At 43.8% G+C, this 18,823-nt stretch overlaps 1 protein-coding gene across 1 annotated transcript in view; it reads right to left on the bottom strand.

Annotated features, from left to right (window-relative positions):
* Window positions 1-18,823, bottom strand: part of PKD1L1 (polycystin 1 like 1, transient receptor potential channel interacting) — a 129,827-nt gene that overhangs the window by 68,460 nt on the left and 42,544 nt on the right. The window contains exons 20-24 of the mRNA XM_084800090.1: window positions 17,649-17,769; window positions 14,142-14,253; window positions 7,898-8,096; window positions 6,332-6,388; window positions 428-637 (exon numbers count right to left, since the gene is read on the bottom strand). Coding sequence (XP_084656216.1) covers window positions 428-637; window positions 6,332-6,388; window positions 7,898-8,096; window positions 14,142-14,253; window positions 17,649-17,769 — 699 coding nt within the window. The remainder of the gene's footprint in view (window positions 1-427; window positions 638-6,331; window positions 6,389-7,897; window positions 8,097-14,141; window positions 14,254-17,648; window positions 17,770-18,823) is intronic.

Here is an 18,823-nt window from a genome sequence, read left to right as displayed (position 1 = left end):
ACTTCATGTCATCCAGCAGGAAACAAAGTATGTCCCCAAACCCCAACTGAAAACAAACACTGGACACACAACACTACTGCCACAGAACACTTAACCTTCCAAAGGAACATTTCCAAATGCTGAGCCACAGGTCAACTCCAGAAATTTGTTCTAATTCTCACTGGGTAAAGGGGTACAGATACAGGCTAACATGTGATAAGGGAGCTGGTGTGTGTGTGTGTGTGTGTGTGTGTGTGTGTGTGTGTGTGTGTGTGTTGTGTGTTGTATGTGTGTGTTGTGTGTGTGTGTGTGTGTGTGTGTGTGTGTGTGTGTATCGTGTGCCTGGTGTGTATCTGCTGGGGATGGAAGCAAGGGTCTTGTGCATGCCAAGCACACGTTCTACTCCTGAGCTGCGGTTGCATTTCTGTGGGTGGATAGACCATCTTACTAGTAACACGTCAGAGATGATCTTCATGCCTTCTTCTTGCAGACAATCTTCATCCCACACATCGTCTTTGGTGGCTTCCCAGACGCCAGAGATAAGAAGGACAAGTTCAACTCTCAGCTTTTTGTTGACCAGGAACTCCCTGGAGACCTGACCTTGAGCAAGGAACATCTGTGCGTATTTGAGGATGCACGTGGCACTCAGCAAGCTCAACTGCATGGGGAGATGAGACAGAATCAGATGTTCCCTCCTGGTACGAGGTATGTTCACTCTTGCTTCTTTCACAATTACTAAGGATTGAAATGATTTAACGTGGGGTGAAGGCAACAGAATCCAGCGCATGTTTGGCGTTAGGGGGTGAGTGAACAACATTCCCACCAACAGTCTGTTCTGGGACGGTCAGCTTCTCCAGCCATAATCCGACCAAGAAAAACCAAATGGCCCCTCCTAGCCTTTGTGCTTTAAGATGGCATGGTTTGCCGGGTGTGGTGGCGAATTTGGGAGGCAGAGGCAGGCAGATTGCTGTGAGTTTGAGGCCAGCCTGGTCTACAAAGTGAGTCCAGGACAGCCAAGATAACATAGAGAAACCCTGTCTCAAAAAAAAAAAAAGTTGACATGCATTTACAAAAGAAAACATGTCATAATCCTTTCACATATATGCCCCAGCATCATTCTGTATCTTCTACTCTCTCCATCATCCATGTGTAGTCTGTGCTTAAGCCATATTAAACTTTTACCATCTCTCAATAATCAAGGCTTTCCCCAATATCATGCACATTTCGCCACCTATAGTACCCGAATCCTCTGTTTACCTAGCAAAACCCTCCTTCTCTGCCTCTCTCTTTGTAAAGCATCACTACGCAACATTTCCAAAGGCTTATAAAGGCAGAGAGGACGTGCTAGCGTCACCACACACCTCGTATCCACCTTCAATAGCTTTCCTTTACTTGAAGCACTTAAAAACACTAATGTACAGTTATGAATTCTTTGAGAGTTTTATGTATGGATACTGTGGGTTTGAATCCTATTCCCCAGGTGCTCTTTCACCTGTGTCATCCGACATCCACCCACCACTGCCCTGCTTCCTCCCAGTCCAATTTGTACTGCTTAAGTATTAACGGCTGTAGGGCCATCCATTGGCGTGTGGTCAACCTTCCAGAGGCCACACCTGGAAAACTGACTCTCCCTTCCCCAGAAGCCATCAGCGGTCCACAGGTCTCAGCCAGGATGGAGCTCATGAGCCCTTCCCTCTTCCAGGCAGCATTTGTTCTTGGTCTCCCTCTTTGAGTTCTTTTTTAAATGCAAAAGTCTGAGATATAATTTTTATCTCTGAAAACTTCACTCTGTAAATTACAGAGACGGACTCATTCTGAAAACGTGCTTACTATGCTAGAGTTAAAAGAGCCACAGTTCTATTTTTCTTTCTTTCTTTTCTTTTTTCTTTTTTGTTGTTTTATTTTGTATGGTTTGGTTTTTTTTTTTTCAAGACATGGTCTCTCTGTGTAGCCTTGGCTGTCCTGGACTTGCTTTGTAGACCAGGCTGTCCTCGAACTCACAGCTATCTACCTGCCTCTGCCTCCCGAGTGCTGGGATTAAAGGTGTGCACCACCACGCCTGGCTCACCATTTTATCTTAATCATTTTGTACACCAGAAGCTGCTAATGTCTATTGGAGCAAACTAAACTGTTGCCCGAGCTTCTGCTGAATCCTGATCCTCTCCTAGTGCCAGGGATTGTCATGGTGTTTGAAGGACAGCTGTTTCCACATTTAACCTCATTCAGTGCCTACAAGGTGAGTATTAAACAAGGCCTTCTTTGGTCTTTAGCAGGTCTAGCAACTGCTAAGGAAATGTGGTGAAATAGAGTAGGTTCTATTTTCTGATAGTTAACAATTATTTAACCAATAAGGAAAAGTGGCTTAGAAATAGCTCTTAAAATACAATTCCCCCAAAATGTAAACTTAAGCTAACTTAGAAGTGATTCTTTTTGAAGTGTGTGTGTTGGGGGGTGGGGCTGATGGTCAGTGAAGGGTGTCTCTCTCAGTCATTTTTGATCTATCTATCTATCTATCTATCTATCTATCTATCTATCATTTAATCATTTATTTCTGTGGTAAGGTCTTTTACTGAACCTGGGGCTCCAATTGGCTAGCAAGGCTCAGGCATCTCCTTGTCTCCACTCCCCTAGATCTGGGGTCACAGGTATGCACTACTCTGCTTATCCTTTTACATAGGTGCTGGTGATGTTCCATGCTTGTTCTAGAAGCACTTTACTGATTGAGACAACCCCTTGGATCCTGGAAGAGCATGTAAGCAACATACAGAGCTAATGTAAAAATAGAGCTTAAAATGTAAAGAACTGTCAGTCATCAAACATATAAGGAGTTTTATGTCCAAATTTTGTACTACACAATTTTTAAACCACTACCACCACCACCAGGCATGGTTCCTTCAGAAATGGCAACCACACTGATTTCTGAGAGATGCACAAAAGGACTGCAGGCAGGGATGGGTTCATCTGTACCACGTTCACCCTCTTGAGCCTTCTGAGGGGGGTCATTTCTGGGCAGAAACTCTACAACCTGGGGTATGGTCTAGGGGTCCAACTGAGGCCATGTGTGCAGCACTCATGAGGAGAATGTATGCAATGAGGTTTGTCACCTCCAGGGTGACACTACTGGCATGTGGCATACCTTACCTGTGTTCTTCCCAAGTTGGGGAGACATCTATGTGAAGATGTGAGAGGTGTGAGAGAAAAGGAGGGGGAGGTCGAGTTTCTCTGTGTTCAGTTACTCACACACCAGGGCTTTTGTTACAGCAGCTGGCACTACTTTAGCGTACTCAGTATGTATAGCAGCATACATACCCCAGCTCGTATCCTGGGAGAACTAGAGTTAGAAGACAGATGTGAAGGCTTTCGTGGGACACGCCCCTTGGGCTAGTGTCCAGATATAAGTGAGTACATACCATTTGACTCCTTCTGCTTCTGGGTTAACTCACTCATTATGATCATTTCTAGCTCAATCCATTTGTCCACAAATTTTGGAAATTCCTTGTTTTTAATAGCTGAGTAGCTCAGTCACAGTCATAGGGGAGGGGAGTAAGGGGAAAATGGGAGGGAGGGAGGATAGAAGGGATGGGATAACAATTTAGATGTAATATGAATAAATTTATATTTAAAAAAGAAGAAGACAAATGTGTCCCCAAATCTCAGTTCAAGTGCTGAGTTTATGTGAAGTCAAATGAACTCTGTCATCAGATCCTCAAGGATTTCAGGGAGATTATGACATCTGAAATCAGTTTGATGAGAAAGTAATATTTTTGAAGGACAAGAAGCAACACATTCCAGGTTAAGAGAGAACTTACTACTTCAGGAACATGAGAAACGTCTAGACTGACAGAACCTAGAGTAGATGGTGTGCAAGGGGAGGTACAGAAGTAACGAGCTGGGCCAAATGAGGCCTCTGTGTACTGTGTGGAGAATCTAAATGTTGTCTGTAATTAGGGACCCATCAGGGGTCTTGGAGAAGCAGGTGACACGACGAGATGTGTTTTATAAGGCAGACCTGTAAGAGGAGAGGAGTGTGCATCAAGGGAAGTCCGGCCTTCCTCCCCAGACTTGGCAAGAGTGGTACTCAGCATTCAAGATGAAGATGTGGCTTGTCAGGAAGGATGGGAAACAGGTGACAGAGTCACCAGTTGTCCCTCACTCATTCTGCTTCTGTCTCTCTGCTGTCATGGCACTTCCACTCCAGCGACGGAAAGAAGAAAACGAAGAGATACACGAGACAGCAGCTGAGTGAAAAAGCACCAAAGGAGAGAACCCAGGCAACAAGGAGAGAAGGTGCAGGGTGACTCCTGTGAAGGAGAAACACTTAAGCCGAGTCTCTAAGAATCATTTTCAGCTCTCTGTTGAGCTGAAGGCATAGCACGGCAGGACAAGGACAATTACCCTAGTTCTGGGCCAGTGTAAACCAAAGGAGTTGAAGGGGACAAAGACCCAGGCGGAGAAAGTGTATGTTGGATGGAGTCAAAGCTCACAGGCCACCGGGCAGTGGTGGCACACGCCTTTAATCCCAGCACTCGGGAAGCAGAGGCAGGCAGATTGCTGTGAGTTTGAGGCCAGCCTGGTCTACAAAGTGAGTCTAGGACAGCCAGGGCTACACAGAGAAACCCTGTCTCTAAAAAACCAAACCAAACCAAACCAAACCAAATCAAACTAAACCAAACCAAACAAAAAGCTCACAGGCCACAGCAAGATGTTTGCATGTTACATGAATATATGACCCCAAACTGTAGAGTGGTATTAAGAGAAACACAATGACCGATTCAGGCTTTTCCACAATGATGCTTCTAACTCCTGTTTGTGGCAAATGTTATCAAGGAGGCAGAAAGGAAGCAGAGAGAATGGTTAGAGAGATACCAGACTGGATGGAAGATGATCAGCTTGTGGGTTAATGGGGAGCAGGACAGATGGGAGAGACAGGGAGATTCCAATCACATTTTGTGAGAGGAAGAATGGCCTAGCTCACTTATAGTTGATGGGTGCAGAAAACAAAGGATGCTCAGGTTAACTTGGGTGTTTTGACTCGGTTCTGGGTAGCAGTGTTATCCTAAGGAAGCAGGAGGAAATGGGTGGCTCTGTAATTGGAAATGCAAGGTGGATTTGCAACACACGAGAGAGAGTTGAGCTGAGGATATAGAACGCACTGTCTGATATTATCACAGTGACTTAAGGCTAATAAACAACAGGAGCTCACCAGGAGAAAGAGCTGGAACCATCCAGAAGGTTCCCTGTTGAAACACTGACTGTGTCAACATGACGGGGAGGAGGCAACCGTACAGCCAGGATGCCAAGCAAAAGCCTGTGAGCCACGAAGCCATGAAGTGAACCCCCTCCCCTCTACACACACACACACACACACACACACACACACACACACACACACACACACACAACTGACGTGTCCTGTGAAGGAAAGAGGACTAGCAGGGCTATCTAGTAGGGTTAAAAGTATAGGGGAGTCATTCAGTTTTAGCATCAACAGTATGCGAATCCAGTGCTGGTAATGCTGCAGGAGAGAGAGCAGGCACTGACACAACAAGCCCGGATGCCACCTCAATGCTCTACTGCAGAGAGGTGACTAGAGGTGAAAGTAGTTGGAAGAGGGTGTGGCATTACCAGATGGATAGTTAAAGAAATAAGCGAGAGCCTTGACATACCATGGAATCATCCAGAAGAGGTATAAAGGAAGCAGCATCAGAACAAGGAGACAAACCCTGGAGAGCAGCATGAGAGAGGTAGAACTACCTGCACCAGCCACTTAGGCTGGGCGTGTACCAGCGCCAGGGACATCAGTCACACAGGCTAGACCGAAGCTGCACAGGGTGATGCTGGATAGGTTCCTGAGCACAGATGGGGAGGAGATGCTCTCTGGGAGCCAGGAATTTTATTTCCCAGCGATGGTGTGAAGATAGATGTCAGTGCAGTAAGAGATGCTGACTGGCGGCAAGGCGGGACGCCTGTGAGATCTCTTGCTGTCTCTCAAAGAATGGCATAGTGAAGACACCTATTGAAGGGTTCTGGGGAATGTTAGGGATTTCATGTGTGACCCAGGAAAAACCCAATACTGTGCATTAGTAATAAATACCAGTCCACCCTACAAAGTAATTCATACCATGGAGGACACTTGCCACCCTTTCCTACTGCTATTTCTGGGTGAAGAAAAGGGTTTTCAGGAATGGCTTGAGGTTGATAATGCCGTTCAGAGGAGCATTTAGGAGACAGTCCTATCTCTAAGTTCAATGTCAAAATATAATTCCGAATCGTATGTTTATCAAGTCCTGATTGTGGCCATTATAGTTACACAAAACCCAGGAAAATACACTGAGAAAGAAATAGCACTTACCTTATTCGGGAAGGCTATGAGGTCTCTCAATATATGGATAGAATCCACCATTGCTTCCTAAACAGCAGAAACAAGCCACCAACAAACCAGAGAGGAGAGAGAGAGAGAGAGAGAGAGGGAGGGAGAGAGAGAGAGAGGGAGGGAGGGAGAGAGAGAGAGAGAGAGAGAGAACATGTTATTTCAAATGCAGTTTGCTTAGAGAGAAATGGTGTGCGTGCATGCGTGCATGCGTGCGTGTGTGTGTGTGTGTGTGTGTGTGCGTGTGTGTGTGTGTGTGTTTTATAAAGAGGCTTCCTAGAGGCCTCTTTTGTAGCAAGACCATGACCTTGGTCTCAAAGTTCCCTTCTAGTCCAGCATTATTCCTGTGTGCCTCTGTCCAGCCTCCCCAGACCCTAGTAGGAAACTGACACAACAGAAGCTGAACTCAAGGGACAGAACTAAACAGAACTTTGAAGAAGGGGCGGGGGAGGAAAATCATTGGGTGCAGTAGAGTATCTTGTAGTTCTAGTGAAACAAGGTATGCCCTTTGTAGCCATGAATGTTCTCTGGTGACCATTATAAAGCAGCACCCCAGAAATAAAGGCAACAACCTCTGAGCCTATGGTCACTTATTAAGAAGTGGCAGGAGATATGGTTCACTGGTTACGTGTACTGTTCTTCCAGAGGACCAGGGATTTCCAGCACTCACATGGTGCCTAACAGCTGCCTGTAGCTCCAGTTCCAGGGGATCCAATGTTCAATGTGGCCTCTGTGGGCACCAGGTATGTACATGGCACACACACACATATATAGCCAAAATACTCATGCACATGAAATAAAGAAATCTTTAAAAAGTTTTTAAAAATTAATGTGTGCCTAACTCTGGTGCCCCATATTTGGCCATGTCCCCTTGATGGGGAGGCCTGATGGCACTCAGAGGAAGGATAGCAGACCATCAAGAAGAGACTTGGTACCCTAGCATCATATCGAGGGGAGGAGTTCCCCATCAGTCACAGTCATAGGGAAGGGGAATGGGGTGAAAGCAGGAGGGAGGGAGGAATGGGAGGATGCATGGGATGGGATAGCAACTGAAATGTAATATGAATGATTTTATTTTTCAATAAAAAATTAATGTGTACAAAACAAGAAATTGCATACAATTTCGACTTTATCCCTTTGATTATGGTTATTAGCGGAATAAAAATCAGATTTATAAAATTCTTTTTTTGTTTGTTTGTTTGTTTGTTTTTTGAGACAAGGTTTCTCTGTGTAGCCCTGATTGTCCTAGACTCACTTTGTAGACCAGGCTGGCCTCGAACTCACAGAGACCCACCTGCCTCTGCCTCCCAAGTGCTGCGATTAAAGGCGTGTGCCACCACGCCTGGCTATAAAATTCTTATTCATAGAACCATTAGGAGAATTATCTATAATGATAACTGACTTGTATCTCTTTCTCTATTATAAAGCAGACGCTGAGCTGCTTGCATCCCTGGTCTCCTTTCCTGCCTGGGTTTTATGAGCAGGCGTTCTTGCTGAGGAGCCAACTCTTCAGAGGTCCTGCTGCTGTCTAGGTTTATAGACACTGACCTGGTCTGTAAACGGCACTTTGCATGCTGAAGAAATTAATACGTCCTGTATTTGTGACCACTGAGCACAGAAAGAAGTGTTTCTTCTCTCCATAAACAAACGGCTCAGGATCCCAGTGACCATGGCGATGTAGTTCCTGATTTCTGTGTAACTTCCCACCAGATGGAGAGTAGACAGGTTTTCCAGGGTGGAGTCATAGCTGAAGGAAACAGAACAATGATGATGATTTGGTGACATTTGGTGACAGACTTTACTATGCCAAAGGGGGAATGGAGTCTGAGTGGGTCTGAACCGAAAGAGAGTGCCATGAAAAGAGAGGAGGTCCGTGTAGGAGAAACTTGAAACACACAATTAGACATGATACCAAAATCCTAATAACACATCATCTTTGATTAGAATTGAAAACCACAAGATGCCAAACAGACATCAATAGACAAACAATAGACAATATACAATGCAATATACACAATGTACAAATGAAGGATTGTGGCCCAGAGCCAAGGATACAGTGGCTAGAGCTGGCTGAAGTAGAGCAGACAGCCTAACCATTAAGAGCTCATAGTGCACAGGCCCATGGTAGAGTGAAAATGAACAACATATTTGTGGCTGGGAGTAAACAGCACAAATTGATGATTTCATATATGTATATATTCGAGACTGGGTTTATGTGTGTATCCTTGGCTACCGTGGGACTCATTCTGTAGACCAGGCTGGCCTTGAACTCAGAAGTCCACCTGCCTCTGCCTCCCAGTGCTGGGATTAAAGGTGTGTGCCACCACCTGGCTATGGCTTCATAGTTTAATAACTGGGCATTTTGCTTATTCATAAATGGAATGATGAGCTTATTTGCACCTGGAAAGGCATCATAAAGTCTTAGAGCTCTGCGCCTAAGGCCAACACCTCTTCCAGCCCTTGCTCTACACTGTCCTTGTCACATGACTGCAAGACACTGTTGACTTGAATAACCCAGCCTGCATTTCCAAAGGTAAAACAGACTCCAACTAAATTAAAGTGCTTGGTGAGAAACAAATCACATCCTATCCACAGCTGACATGTAAACGCTAAAGAGGCGGAAGCCAGGCGCAATAGAAAAGTGCACACACCAGTCAGAGCAGAAACAGCACAGATTGTGCAGTCAGGAAAAATGAGTTTCCCAGGTTTAATCCCTACAATAAACACACAAATAAAACATCAAGTAAACAAAAGCAGCCACAGCAACCCTTGGAAAGGTGGTGGTGGGGGGGGCTCATACCCAGAGAGGCACAGTATACAAAAGATCTAGTTTTCAGTGAAATCTTACAAGACTATCAAAGAAACTTAAAGTCCAACCCAAACACAGGAAAAATAATAGACAATGGAAACTTCCTGTGCGAGGACCCAAATGATGGACTGATCAAAGATTTCAAAGCAGGACTCATAGAAGGCTAGGCATGGTGATGCATGCCTTAAATCCCAGCACTCAAGGAGGCAGAGGCAGGCAGATTGCTCCCAGCAACCACGTGGTGGATCACAACCATCTACATTGGTATCTGCTGCCCTCTTCTGGCGCATAGGTGAACATGCAGGCAAAACACTGTATACATAATAAATAAGTCTTTTTAAAAAGATAATAATGCTGTCAATGATGGACAGTATAACAGCAGGAACTCAACATTGTATAGAAGACTCAAGATGACTATGATCAAATGCATTATACATGAAAATATTAAAGAATAAGTAAATTTATTTAGTTACTACTTATCTATTTTTTTAGTGTGCACAAGGATTTTGCCTGCATATGTGTCTGTATACCATGTGCACATATGGTGCCTTTGGAGGTCATAAGATGGCACCAGGTCATCTGTAACTGGAGTTATGGATGGTTACGAGCCAACATGTCAGTCCAGGAAACAAAACCCCAGCCCTCTACAAGACAAATCGTCTCTCCAGTAACCAAAGGATAAAAAATTTAAAATATTCACATTTTAAGATTAATTTTTTGGGGCCAGAGAGATGACACAGCTGGTTAGGCACATGCCATGCAAACTGACACCCCAAGTTTGATGCTCTGCATCTACATGGAGGCTCAATCTCCAAGCTACAGTGAGCAGACTCTACCATGTTGTCCTCTGACCTGCATACATGTGCCATGGCATGCAAATGTCCATCCACATGCACACCATGTACACCATAATAATAAAGGGTACAAGTCACAAATCAATTAGAAAAATCCGTAAGATGCAGACATTAAGCCACAGGCTTCTAAATAATCAGGGATTCAAATAAGCAATGGAGAGAAGACCAACAAAACGCTTTGTAACGAATGAATGGAAAGTGACGACACAGAGCACTTGGGTTGTAGGTGGACCCGGCTACGGAAATTCCTAGCCATTCGTGTCTAATAGGGGAGATAGCAGCTACTACCCTAACCGTCTGCCTGGGAAACAAAGAAGGAAAGGAAAGGAAACCAGAAGAGAAGGAAATGTTAACAGCACAGGGATAAAAGAATAGATAAAAACAAACAAACAAACAAACAAAAAGCAGTAAAAAAAAAAGTCAATAAAATAAGTTGATTCTTTAAAAAGATCAAACAAACTGACACATTTAAATCTTCACAAACAGAGAGACAAAGGAGAAATAAAAAATTTTTTCAAAGAATCAAATATACACTATTTGGAGCAGGGGCCACAGATGGGGGATACCATAGGGCCTGGAGTAGGCTGAGCCAATGAAGGAATGTCTCTTTAAAAAAGTACTACTGACCAAGTGGATATAGAACTATTATAAAGGAATATGTATATCTCTTTAAAAACGTGTAGACAAAAATATTGGAGAATATACTAGATTGAAAATATTCCTGGGCTGAAGAGATGGCTCAGTGGTTAAGAGTACTGTCTGCTCTTCCAGAGGTTATGAGTTCAATTCCCAGCAACCACATGGTGGCTCACAACCATCTATAATGAAATCTTTTTTTTTTGTTTTGTTTTTTTTGTTTTTCGAGATAGGGTTTCTCTATGTATCCTAGGCTGTCCTGGACTCACTTTTGTAGACCAGGCTGGCCTCGAACTCACAGTGATCTGCCTGCCTCTGCCTCCCGAGTGCTGGGATTAAAGGCGTGCGCCACCACGCCCGGCCATCTATAATGAAATCTTGTGGACAGTCACACATGCAAGCAGAAGACTGTATACATAATAAAATAAAAAGAAAATATTCCTAAAGGAACAAACTACTCAAATCGATTCAAGAAGAAACAGAAAAAAAGTAATAATGAGGTTAAGTAGAGAAAATTCCACAAAGAGACCCGCAGATCCAGATGATTTCACTGTCAGGTTCTATTAAATGATTACAGAATTAGTAACTGCCATTCACAAAACCTTCCAGTTATTCTAATTCAAAAGAACATTTACAAGTTCACTGAGGCTAGCCTTACCTTGATACTATAGCTAGACAGACACAAGCCAAGAAAGAAAACCACAGGCCACTATCCCAGAGTGTGCACTAAAAAAACCTATTTGAACTATTGTTACTTAAGGTATTAAATAAATATCTAATCAAATTAAAATTTTAAACTACTGCCCACATTCAGCAGTCACACATAAAACATCAATATACAAAAGCAATTGTATTGCTATTTACACTAACAATAAAAAAAAATCAAAACTGAAATTAAGAAACTATTTCTGTTTGTAATAGTATCAACACATGAAATGAAGGCAGGCATAGAGACAAATGCCTGCCATCTCAAAAGGGAAGCTGAGGGAGAAGGATTGGCAGTTTGACAATAGTCTTTTTTTTTTTTCAAGACAGGGTTTTCCCATGTAGCCTTGGCTGTTCTGGACTCACTTTGTAGACCAGGCTGGCCTCGAACTCACAGCAATCTGCCTGCCTCTGCCTCCCAAGTGCTGGGATTAAAGGCGTGCACCACCACGCACGGCTTGGCAATAAAGTGAGTTCAGTATCAGCCTGGACTGTATAACGCAGCCCTGTCTAAAAGGAGGAGGAGAAATATGTATAAATAAATTTAACATTTAACAAAGTAAGTATAAAACACAGCCACTAAAAATTATAGAACATCGTTGAAAGAAACTCAAATCCAATTAGGGTATCCCGTGTCTGTGAACTGGATGAGTTAACATTGTTTAGATCACATTACTGAAACTGCTCTACAGAGTCAACAAAGTCCTTATGAAAATCCCAGCTGGATTTTGCTGTGTTTTGATTTTTATATCCCCTTCAGCGGGTGTCTAGCACCCTGGCGCACAGTTCTGGCAAGGGAAGACTAAGCCAGAGCAAGGCCAACCACACAACACATCTGCTTTGCTCCTACAAAAACTAACTGGTTGACATTAAAAGTCAAGCTGGAATGCTGAGGAGTTTGGAAGAGTCAGTCTTAGAAGGGAAGAAAGTTAGCGAGTTCAGCCTTAACATTTACGATAAGGAACTACAAGGAACGTTTACTACAAGGCACTGTATGTGGTTCAGTGGTATAGTGGCCCTCATGAACAAGGCCCTGGGCTCAATACCTAATACTGGAGAAGAACAAAAATAAAAATAAATGATGGTGGCCCACACTTTTAATCTCAGCACTCGGGAGGCAGAGGCAGGCAGATCTCTGTGAGTTCCAGGCCAGCCTGGTCTACACAGTGAGTTCTAGGACAGCCAGCCAAGGCTACACAGGGAAACCCTGTCTTGAAAAAAAAATTAAAAAACATTTTTAAAGGAAAAAAATTACAAAACTAGAGCAGTCAAGGAAGCATAAGGCTGGCATGGTGGGATACCCAGATCTGTCAAATAAAAAGAAATGAGAATCAAGAATGCACTACAACATTTATGGTTTGTTCCAGTGTGCTTGCTGCTGCTATAATAAAACACTAACCAAAAGCAACTTGGGGAGGAAAGGGTTTATTTCATCTAACAACTTCCATGTCACAGTCCATTATGGAGGGGATTCAGGACAGAAACTCAAGGCAGGAACCTGGAAGCAGGAACTGAAGCAGAGGCTGTGGAAGAAGATTGTTCATTGGCTTGCTCCCAGTAGCTTGCACAGCTTGCTTTCTTACAGAACCCAAGACTAACCTGCCCAGGGTAGGGGTGGGGTACCACTCACAGTGGGCTGGGCCTCCCCACGTCAATCATAAATCATGAGACTGTCCCAGGGGCTTGTCTACAGGTCAACTGGATGGAGACATTCTCTCAGCCAGTTTCCTCTTCCCAGATGATTTCAGTCTCCCAGCACAGTTAGCACAGAGGAAAAGTGTCTCACCTCAGCTGGTGCTGATGGGAATACCAAGTGATGCAGGCACTCTGGAGAAGTGCCAAGCAAGAGATACCATATGAGGCAGTGATTCTACCTCTGAGAAATTAAAATGGCCATGCGCACCAAAGTTAACATGAGAATCTTCATAATAACCTGACTCACTACAGATAAAATACAGGCAATTCCACACGTTCAAAGAGTGAACAGAACGAGACAATACGATAAGCATTGGCAACTAAAAAAAAAAATGAGGTACCAACCCATACCACACCATGGATGAAACTCAAAGATATTCATATGTGAGATGAAGAAAAACACTCTCAAGATCACATTCTTTTTTCTTCATCCGGTTGCCATGAAATTTCTATAATAGGCCAATCTTTAGACACAAGGTAGATTTTGGTTCTTGGGGGCTGGGAGGTAGAAGTTGAGGGTGATGATGCAGGAGTGACTGCTGCTTAGTACAAAGATGCTATGATGACCAAATGTTCCCAGACTGGACCATGCTACACACCACAGTGCTCTGTGAGTGTGAGGAATGCCAGTGGATGGGCTATATGATACGTCAATGATACCTCAATTAAACTGTTTGAAGGGTTGAGACCACTTACTGCTCTTCCAGAAGACCCAAATTCAGCTCACAGTACCTATGCAGGGTGGTCAGAACTGCCTGTTCTCCAGCTTCAGGGGTCCAATGCCTTCTTTTGGGCTCTTCAGGCACCCACACATGTGGAGCTCTGACCCCAACTCCTCATTTCCCCCCAAAGGTGCATAAATAAAATAAATCTTTAAAACATGTTGTAAAAAGAAGAGAAAGAACCCCCCATGGATCCAGAAGCACATGTACACTGCCGTGCATGTGGCACTTAACAGGGTGGTCATGGGAAACTGCGGCTTTTGCATGGCATGGGAAGATCAATTACCCTTGTTATTTTAGTAGCTGTTTGCCATCTCACCAGGGAACACAAACTCGGCTGTAGGGTGTCTTCGCTGTATCCTGTTACTTACAGGTCCTTGTCAAGGCAGTCATTCCCATGGTAACGGGGTAGCACAGTCACCGCCACAGTGCATGGTTGCACCTTGGAGCCTTGGCCGTCTGTGATCTCAGTAGAAACAATGACTGTGAAGGAACATGACAGAGGAGGGTCATCCTAGACACATAGCCATGGAGAAGTGTCTTCGTACACCAACAGCAGCTGTGTAGTATGGGTGATTGTGATGGGGTGCAGGGTGCTGGCAAAACTCAGGGAAGCCAAGTCCCACATTGTGCACAGTGAGGACACCAACAAACTAGTAAATAGGATCTCTGTTAAGAAAAACTATGAGCTATGGTAGTGATGGCTTTTTCTTTTTTTCTTTTAAAGATTTATTTTTATTGAAAAATATATTTTTATACAATATATTCCGATTATAGTTGCCCTTCCCCTAACTTCTTCCCACCTCCCTACCTACCCAAATTCATACCATCACTCCCTCTCACTGGAAAATAAACAGGCATCTAAAAGAAAGAAAGAAAGAAGGAAAGAAAGAAAGAGAAAGGAATAAAAGAAAAAGAAAAATAGGACAAAACAAACGAACAGAAAAAAAAAACATCAGAGAAAGAGCACAAGAAACACATATAGATGCAGAGAGAGAGAGAGAGAGACATACATTTGTACACATAGGTATCTCAGAAAAACACAAAACCAGAAAGCATAATATATAAGCAAAAGACCTATAAGGTAAAATAAAAAATATAGAAGAAAGAAACAGAAATGCCCAGACAAAGCTGTATTCAGTGGTTAGTGTCTTGCTCAGGCATACAGAGAAGCTTCCTCCTGCAGTAGATGGGAACAAACAGAGACCACAAGTGGACAACATGCAGAGAGTGAGCCACCTTGGACCACTCAGTCCTATATGGGGGGGTCTCCATCAAATCCCTCCCCTCAGGGCTCCGGGAACCCTGTGAAAGAGGGGGCAGAAAGAGAGTAAGAGCCAGAGGAATGGAAGACACCAAGGAAACAAAGCCTTTTAGACACAATAGGATTGTCTCACAATATGAACTCACAATGGCTGTGGTGAGATGCACAGGGCTAAGCCCGATGCATCTCAGCACCAAGAAGAAGTGAACACAAGCCTTGATCCCTAACCCAGAAGCTATCTCCAATTGATAACCGCTTACAGAGGAAAGAGCAGTTCAACAACGTCTCCTTGGGTATACAACCCATGCTTAAGGTCAAGCCCCATAGTATTTTGGGAGGTTTTGGGTTTTTTTTGTCTTATAAAGATTGACTTTTAAGAGTGTGTGTGTGTGTGTGTGTGTGTGTGTGTGTGTGTGTGTGTGTGTGTGTGTATGCCTGTGTCAGGGTATGTACATGTGAGCGCAGGTGCTGTAGGAGGCTGGAAGAGGGTATTGGATCCCCTGGAGCTGAGGCAGTTGTGAGTCACCTGACTTAGGTGCTGTGAACCAAACTCGGGTCTTCAACAGTAGCACATGCTTTCAACCACTGAGCCATCTCTCTCGCCCCAAGGTAATGGCTTGCTTACAAGGTTTTAAAAAATTAGGCAGAGTATAAGACAAGACCTCAGGGTTCTTCTGTCCTTCTGGAGAGATCTTACAGCCCAACCTAAGATCTGAGCACCAAAGTAAGGCCAGTGAATGCTCATCGGACAGGGAGACAGGGGGTGTCATAGAGGACAGGCAGGCGGATGTCATCACCATGTGCTGCAGAGGACAGGAATAAGTCATCGTCCATTCACAAGGTGATGGTAGGCAGGACCATGTCTGTCCCTCAAAGTGTCCCTGTCCACCAAAAACACAAGGAGTGCTAAAACAAAGTACTAGGGCCATAGGGTGTGTAATCCAGACTCTGCGATGGGCAGTTAAGTATTAGCGTTATGTTTCAACTAGTTTGGAAATGATGGAGGCAGATTTAACAGAAAAAAAAATAAGGAAGAATTCTGAGGGGAAGTTTACATAGAAATATCTGTGTGTATCTAGCAAGGAATAGGTCTAGGAATCCCTTTATGTAACAAAGGCTCAAAGGCAGTGGTTCTCAACCTGTGGGTGGAGACTTTTTTTGGAAGGGGGTCACATATCAGATATCCTGAATATCAGATATTTTCCTTAAATTTTATTTAGCAGAAGCAAAATCACTGCTATGAAGTGGCAACAAAAGAGTTTTTGGTTGAGGTCACCATAGCATGAGGAACTGTATTAAAGAGTCACAGTATTAGGAAGGTTGAGGACCACTGCCCAAAGGTGTGATGAGATCAGCTGGGGACATGTGTATCCCAATTATTGGGAAGCTGAAATGCTGGGCTCTACCCTCCTCGGAAGATTCTGAGCCAGCAGTGATTGATTATTTGGATCCCTGGAAGTTCCAATTTTAATAAGTAACCCACTGCAGAAAATGTGCTGTGAATCAAGAGAGAGGAGAGAGAAGGAGCAGGTTTTAGATAATTTAATTTGACATTGTAACTCTGTGCCATATTCACTCATGCAAAAGATGGGATGAGATAAGGAACATTAAGTGTCCACTGTACTGCATTTATTTTTGCTTTGTTGCTCATATTTATCTGGTTGTAAAATGTGAATTCAGATATTTACTGAGATCTAATGAAACAACACATACTAGCTCATATCACATGTCTGACGGATTTGAGCAACATTTAACCAACAACATCCCAGGCCTGTGACCTAAGATTTGGTTCTATAAATTTATGTCAAGACATTCTTCATTCCAACGTGGTGCTGAGACCCTTGACTCAAGATTTCCTACTTAGACATCTGTCTAGCCCTGTGAACTATGACTGCCTGGTGGAAAGAAGTTCTCATGCCTCTATGTGCGGCTCTCAGGTAAGGGACATGTCAGGGTAATGTAGCCTACACCATAAGACAGATGCATCCTTGACAGGTTGAGCATCCTTGTCTAAGGCTAATCCCATTTTGACCCAGCTCTTAAGATAGGCTTCTGGCCACCACCAAGAAGTGGTGCTTGGCATAAGTAGCCATTATGAGGAAAAATGTCTAGAAGCAGATGGATGCAATTTTAGTATGGCTGAAGACCTTCAGCATTGCCTACTGTGATGGTTATTCTGCTTTGTTGGCTTTAGGAAAACTCAACCTCAGATGCAATATAAGATGATGAGGAACTGTATTAAAGGGTCACAGCATTAGGAATGTTGAGAACTGCTGGGTTAGATGAACCAGTTTAGACTTTGGGCTGAAATCATCTTACTATCTCAAATGAAAGCAACTTCTACATTACTGACTTTCATTCAGGACTGTACATTGGAATCATACAGAAGCTTAAAAACCAAAATAAAACCCAGATATAAAAATCCCAATTTGTTGATGATGTTTCCAGTACCCTTTCTGTATTAAAAGACAGATGGTGAGTCTATATTTACTGAGGTGAATCAATTATTTTAATTTCTAGGCCACTTTAATAATTTGTAGTTTTTAGAAACCAGGAGGAAAGGTTGGAGGGGTAAATAGGCATACTTAGTCACATGGGTGACACTGTGACTTACCTTTGTAACTGTCTGAGATCTCCCCAGCTGGCAGCAAAAAATAATACTGGGTATCTTGTCCGAGGTACAGAGAGTGTGAGGAGGTGTTTCCTATCTGATAACGGAATTCATAATGGAAGTCCTATGATCCAACCCATGGGAACAAAACAAAACAAAAACAACAACAAAAAACAAAAAACAAAACAAAAAAAAACAAAGGAAGATAAGGAAGATGAACATGCTGTGGATGGAATCACCAATCAGTACTACACATCTCTGCCCTCATGGCGACTGTTGGTCTTGTTTTGCAGCCCAGACCGGGATGCTCCTCCTCACCACATGCACATGAGAGAGGCTTCTCAGTGCTGTGCTCTTAAGCCAAGGAGCTTCTCACAGGAAGCAGGAATCCACCATGGGTCAGCTAGCTCTTTTGTCTTTGGACCGTCTAACAGTCATTCTCAACCTGTGGGTTGCAACCCGTTTGTGGGGTTGAATGACCCTTTCACAGGGGCCGCCTAAGACCATCAGAAAACACAGATACTTAATTACGATTCATAACCATAGCTAAATTGCAGTTATGAGGTAGCAATGAAAACAGTTTTATGGTTGGGGGTCACCACAGCATGAGGAACTGTATTAAAGGGTTGCAGCATCAGGAAGGTTGAGAACCGCTGCTGTAACATTTGCAAATCAGACTTTCGCACTGCCCTCACGGTGACAGCAGCCTTGTATCTCAGCTCTCTATAGATTGGCATGCTGTATGCATGAGGGTCAGGTGGGGACACTGAGATCCCCTGGGCTAGAAGCTGAGGCCCCAGGCCTGACTTCTCTGTGCATGAGGGCAGGTTTCTGAGCAGGAACATGGCAAAACAGGATAGGGACAGGTAGTGTCCATAGCTAGAGGTCAGTGACTGAAAATTTAGTGTCCTACTGTGCTGCCACCTGACCTCAAGGGAGCCTTAGTTCCTTCCCACCTGATTCTCCTCAAGACCTCAAAAGACTGTGCAAAAAAGTCAGAGTGACTTCTTCGTTGCCCAAATTAGGGCAAAGAGGTCAAGTGTGGGTCAGAGAAGTGTCCTGGGGATGGGACTGAGTGACGGGACTCAGTTTGAGTCCCCAATCCCTACTTGTAGGCTTGGAGGTAACAGAGTCTCCCGACTTGGTAACAAAGCCCTCCAAGGATCCCCTCCCCCCTT

Source organism: Acomys minous (assembly GCF_964271855.1).
Source record: "Acomys minous genome assembly, chromosome: 10".
In the NCBI taxonomy this organism is placed as follows: Eukaryota; Metazoa; Chordata; class Mammalia; order Rodentia; family Muridae; genus Acomys; species Acomys minous.
This window is presented reverse-complemented; position numbering and strand designations above follow the sequence as displayed.